We start from the raw sequence: 6087 nt of genomic DNA on the forward strand, positions 1-6087 counted from the left end.
CATCAGGAGTCTCTGATGGAGTTTTAAAATATTTAATTACAAATGTCCAAAGATGGGTTCAGGATACCTGAATCCACAATTATTAAAGCTAAAATAGTTCACAGGGTTTGGACTTTGTTAGGTGACGAGAGAACATCAACGTGTTTTTGTCTGTTGGCTTAAACTAAGAGAGTTTAGTTTGTTAGCACAAAGAGCTGTCAGCTAAAGCCCCGAATGCACTTTGAATACAGATGAACTGAGAAAACCACTTTAAATACAGCAAACAGTCAACCTGACAACATCTTTTTCTGCTGATCATCCACAGCAGTACGTTTAGCATTCATGCTAGCAGTAGGCTATGACTGTCCACTGAGCACCAACACAGGTAGGAGTGAGCAGTGATGAAGCAGGACTGTGGGCAAGTTTGAGCTACAATCCTATTGGCTTCTCAGTTTCTCCAAAGAAAAGGGGAAAAATTCTTGGTGTTGTGAAGATGTGAGTTGGTCTTGTTGTCGTGGGGCTGGAAGGATGCTGGCAGTGAGAGGCTTTTCATACAGTGTTCAGTAACAGAATGAGAAGAAAGCCACTGCACATGAAACAAGGTGCTCGTAGTGTTTACTGTGTTTGTGCCACAATGTCAGATCAGTTGTAGATTCACATGCAGACTTGTCCAGTGAAACCAGTGCAAGTACTGCAGTACAGAGCAAAGACTAAGCAAGCCAGGAGAGCTCTCCAACTTTCTGAAAGTATCAGGATATTTGAGTGATAAGAAAAAGTGGATCGTGCAACAATGTCCCTCAGCACACAAAACAATCAAAGCAGAATAAATATAATGTTTTAGATCAAACACTTACAGGGACCTGAAGAGAGAGAACCAACAAAATGTCATGGCTAACAGAGGAACTCAAGCACAGACTGAGTTCTGACAAACAAAAAGGTGACAGTTTATTTACCAAAGGGGTGAACCACAGTGCTCTATATATGTACAGTGAGTTGGGGAGGGGGTCCAGGGCTCCAGGGAAAATAGGGACGGGAGTCCACACTCACTCCTCTTCAGTCACTCTTGTCCTGCTCTCCACTCACACAGCCACACACAGGAATCACAGGTAAGCGTCTGTAACCAGGTCCAGGGAAATATTTACTCAAAGTATACACAAAGTTAACCCAGCTGGTGAATTTAGAGAGAGATTTCCTAGCAAGGAGCTGAGATCATGAACACAGGAGGGTCAATGTCCCAGCGACAAACTGCTCCATGCCGCAGCGTTAAATGGTTCCCGGTAAGCCCAGGTGAATCAGCAACAGGTGGTGTAATCATCATAGCTGGGTGGACCAAGAGCGAGAGGCCATTACAATCTCCACCCAGGCAGGCAAAACGCTAGCAGGAGAGAGCAAAACACAAAACCTGAAAAGCCATCATGAGCCAGAGACACAGAGTTTATACTAGAAGAGAAACCTGCTCATCTTCATCATGTTTGTTTAAACAGAGAAAATCAGAAGTCTCTGTGTGTCAGACCACGGCTCTACACAGACACTTCTAAGCTGCTTCAGAGTGAACTGACCCAGATAATCTGCACACAGCGGCTGTAAAACAGTGAAAGTCATAACTGTCTCTCTGATGGAAAGCTTTTATTGTGAAGTCAGGAAGTCTGCAGGAAGTGTTGAGTTTGTATTCATCACTCAGTGTTTAATGAGACAGGCAGACAGGAGGAGCAGCTAATTAGTGTTGATGAAATCAAAGGAACTGTGAGGAACTGCAGTTTGGTCACATCTGGATGTTTTTCACTGACAGTAAATGTTTTTAGTGATGAAGAAATGTGTTCACAGAGAGAGGAAGAGGAGTGGTGTTTGTGAGGAGGAGCAGCTGTCCTGCTGTGCTTTGTGTCAGGACGTCCTGAAGGATCCAGTCTCTACCAGCTGTGGACACTGGTTCTGCAGACAGTGCATCTCCTCATACTGGGACCAGTCTGCTTCATCAGGAGACTCCTCCTGTCCCCAGTGTGGAGAAAGATCCAGAAGCAGAGCTGGACTGCAGACAGCCAGTCAGAGCAGCTGTGTACAAAGTAAGACTGAACATCTGTCTGCTGATGGACTCATTTCTGAAAACTGGACTTCTTGTGTTGTTCAGACATTGAAGAGTTTTCTTTCTCTTTAGTCTCATTGTTTTTCTTTCTTTCAGCAGATGTTGGTCTGCAGGAGGTTTTAGATGAACATAAGATCAGTCTGAGGAGGAGATGTGAACGTGTGACTGAAGGAAGTGATGAAACAGGAAGTAGAACCCTCCTCAACAGGATCTACACTGAGCTCTACATCACAGAGGGACAGAGTGAAGAGGTTCATACCCAACATGAGGTGAGGCAGCTGGAGACAGCTTCCAAGATGGACGCCCTCCATGACGCTCCAATCAGGTGCCAGGACATCTTTAAAGCCTTACCTGACCAACAGAGACCCATCAGAGTGGTTCTGACCAACGGCGTGGCTGGTGTTGGAAAAACCTTCTCAGTGCAGAAGTTCACTCTGGACTGGGCAGAGGGCTTGGAGAACCAACATGTCAGTGTGGTGGTTCTGCTTTCATTCAGGGAGCTGAACCTGATCAGAGATGAGCAGTACAGTCTTCTGGAGCTGCTCCATGTTTTCCATCCAACATTACAGAAGGTCACAGCAGAGAAGCTGGCTGTCTCTCAGCTTTTGTTCATCTTTGACGGCCTGGATGAAAGCAGACTTTCATTGGATTTCACCAACAGGAAGCTGCTGTCTGATGTCACACAGAAGTCATCAGTCAGCCAGCTGCTGACAAACCTCATCCAGGGGAATCTGCTTCCCTCGGCTCTCGTCTGGATAACTTCCCGACCCGCAGCAGCCAATCAGATCCCTCCTACATGTGTTGACAGGCTAACAGAAGTACGAGGCTTCACTGACGCCCAGAAAGAGGAGTACTTCAGGAGGAGATTCAGTGATGAAGAGCTGTCCAGCAGAATCATCTCCCACATGAAGACATCCAGGAGCCTCCACATCATGTGTAGTATCCCAGTCTTCTGCTGGATCACTGCTACAGTTCTGGAGCACATGTTGACTACAGAGCAGAGAGGAGAGCTGCCCAAGACCCTGACTGACATGTACTCACACTTCCTGCTGGTTCAGACAAAGAGGAAGAAGAACAAGTACCATGAGGGACGTGAGACGAGTCCACAGGAGCTGACGGAGGCTGACAGGGAAGTTCTTCTGAAGCTGGGGAGGCTGGCGTTTGAACATCTGGAGAAAGGAAACATCATGTTCTACCAAGAAGACCTGGAGCAGTGTGGTCTGGATGTGACAGAGGCCTCGGTGTACTCAGGAGTTTGTACAGAGATCTTCAAAAGAGAGTGTGTGATCTTCCAGAAACCAGTCTACTGCTTTGTTCATCTGAGCATTCAGGAGTTTCTGGCTGCTGTCTACATGTTCCACTGTCACACCAGCAGGAAGACAGAGGTGCTGAAGATGTTTCTAAAATCAGAATCTTTCACCAAGATGATTTTCAATCTTTTTGATAACAAAGATCTCCAATCACTTAATGTATTTCTGAGGAGAGTCATGGAGAAATCCCTCCAGAGTAAAAACGGCCACCTGGACCTGTTTGTTCGCTTCCTTCATGGCCTCTGTCTGGAGTCCAACCAGAGACTCTTAGTAGGTCTGCTGGGTCAGACAGAGATCAGTCCAGGAACCATCCAGAGAGTCATCAACAACCTGAAGGAGATGAACAGTGATGAAATCTCTCCTGACAGAAGCATCAACATCTTCCACTGTCTGATGGAGATGAACCACCTCTCATTATTTCAGGAGATCCAAGAGTTCCTGAAGTCAGAGAACAGATCAGAGAAGAAACTCTCTGAGATCCAGTGCTCAGCTCTGGCCTTCATGCTGCAGATGTCAGAGGAGGTTCTGGATGAGTTGGACCTGCAGAAGTACAACACATCAGAGCGGGGACGACAGAGACTGATTCCAGCTGTGAGGAACTGCAGAAAGGCTGGGTGAGTCCAGATGTGATCATTAACATCATTGATCAGTGTAGGTTAGTAGTTTAATGTTGAAAATAAAATCAGATTGTAACCACAAAGTGTTTGTGTCCGTACGCTGCAACCTTCCACACCATTCCTTTATTGTACAGACTCAGCAGCAGCTCCATGGATCCCAAATCCAAGAGTGGAGAACAGATTTGAAGTGTGTCACATCCATGCAGTCACAGCTGTTTCCACCATGTTTCCACTGATATTAATCCTGTTCAATGACACGTTTCATATCAGTGAATATGTTCTTTAGGACGTCCACTGACATGTTTAAGTGTCCTGCTGGAAATCACTCAAATCATCCATGAAATCCATGAAAAATCCTTTTAGTGTTTCTAACTTCACCCTCTGTCCTCTCTCTCTCTCCATCCTCCTCACTGCTTCTTTCACTGATAATCACACAAACATCGTATTCAGCTACAAAATAACACAATAATATCATCTGATGATCATTATTATAAGAGCAGGATCCATATTTGATATCAGAGTAACACACTGCTTGGTTATGTGCAGTCATCATCAGTGACTGTGGGTCAAACAGAAGCTCTCTGATTGGTTGCTGACCTTGGTCACCTGTCCACTCTCACCTGTTTGTGTTTGCTCTCTCTTTGCTGTCTCCATCCTCTCTCTCCTTTCTCTCCCTCTCTGTCTTTGTACGTCACTCAGGTCCAATGGAAACAGTGACATTTACAAACCAATCAAAGACAAACTGATCCATGTCAGGTTATAACAATATTCAAAGTGAATACAGGCTGCTGCTGGACACAGACAGGTAACATCATTTTGACTTGCTGTCACCTGGATCTGGACTCATAAACACTGAAGCCCTGAACAGGAATACAAATCATTTTCTGCCAACTAGCGACACACCAGCAGATAATGGCTCAGAAAGCTCAAATGAGCCAATCATTTCTGTGTTTAGTTCCCCTGAAATCAGATCTGATATCAGCAGCTCTGAGTTCATTCATCATTATTGTCCAGTGATGAGATTTCTGCTCCGTTTGGTAACAGTCAGCAGGTTTTTCCTGCGTGTGGACGTGAACAGTCGTACCTGACAGCAGGTAGCAAACAGAGATCATCTTTCCAGCTGGAACTCTTCACTGAGCTGAACTCATTCAAAATGTTCTGGAGTCAAAACAGGAAACAGTCCAAATGTGTGTCTTCACTCTGACTCTGGATCAGATCTCAGTGACAGACTGTGGACATTATGGAAGCCTAAATGTGACACCATCTTCCTCCTTCATCTGCAGATTAAAGCCAAACAAAGATTCTCATTAAAAGTCTGCAGGTCTGAGAGAGACTCAATCGTTGTGTCATGTCAAACACAGTAAGAGGAGCTGAAGCACAGATGTGAAGAGCAGATTCATCAGATTATGACCTCACTCTGTTTTGTCTTCATATACATTCAGTCTGTGTTTATAATGCAGATTTTCTGCTTTTATAATAACACATTTTATATTTTCTATCATCACAGACTGACTCACTGTCGACTCTCAGAGTCTCACTGTGAAGTTGTGGCCTCAGCTCTGAAGTCCAACCCCTCCCATCTGACAGAGCTGGACATGAGTGGAAATGATGGCCTCCAGGATTCAGGTGTGAAGCTTCTGTGTGCTGGACTGGAGAGTCCAAACTGTCGACTGGAGACTCTGAGGTGAGTTCACTGACTGCGGCTGTTGTTGTTTTTCTATATTTCAGGTCTTTGATTGATGTTTGAAACTTTCTTTAGTTCCTAAATGTTCAGGATGTGTCTGAAGACAAATGTGAAGGAGTTTGAGTGCTTTCAGAAATGTTGTCTTTCCAAACGACTGAACAACAGTTTTTCCTTTTGGCTCCAAACAGAAGTGACAGACTTGAGCAGGGTTCATTTAAAGGCTGACAGAAGTGGAGTGGTGACGGGGAGATGTTTGACAGGACAGTGTTTCAGCCTCCACAGGTTCATGTTGTGCTCCATCAGTCAGTGAAGATGAAGTCAGTGCTGATGAGGCTGTAGAGTGTGTGAGGGATGTGAATGAGGATGATGAAGATCTGATGATAGCAGATAAAAACAGGCTGCAGAGACTTTGAGCCA

At 45.1% G+C, this 6087-nt stretch overlaps 1 protein-coding gene across 1 annotated transcript; it reads left to right on the top strand.

Annotated features, from left to right (window-relative positions):
- The first annotated feature begins 1777 nt into the window (after positions 1-1777).
- LOC146716452 (protein NLRC3-like) lies at positions 1778-5674 on the top strand. The gene is made up of 3 exons (XM_085452573.1): positions 1778-2039; positions 2156-3983; positions 5494-5674. The coding sequence occupies exons 1-3, from the start codon at positions 1784-1786 to the stop codon at positions 5672-5674; spliced, it is 2265 nt and encodes a 754-aa protein (XP_085308699.1). The 5' UTR covers positions 1778-1783.
- Positions 5675-6087: the final 413 nt, after the last annotated feature.

The sequence above is a fragment of the Copadichromis virginalis genome, linkage group LG3, assembly GCF_057382275.1.
Source record: "Copadichromis virginalis isolate Kocher_CV1m ecotype Utaka linkage group LG3, C_Virginalis_male_GT1.1, whole genome shotgun sequence".
Taxonomy (NCBI): domain Eukaryota; kingdom Metazoa; phylum Chordata; class Actinopteri; order Cichliformes; family Cichlidae; genus Copadichromis; species Copadichromis virginalis.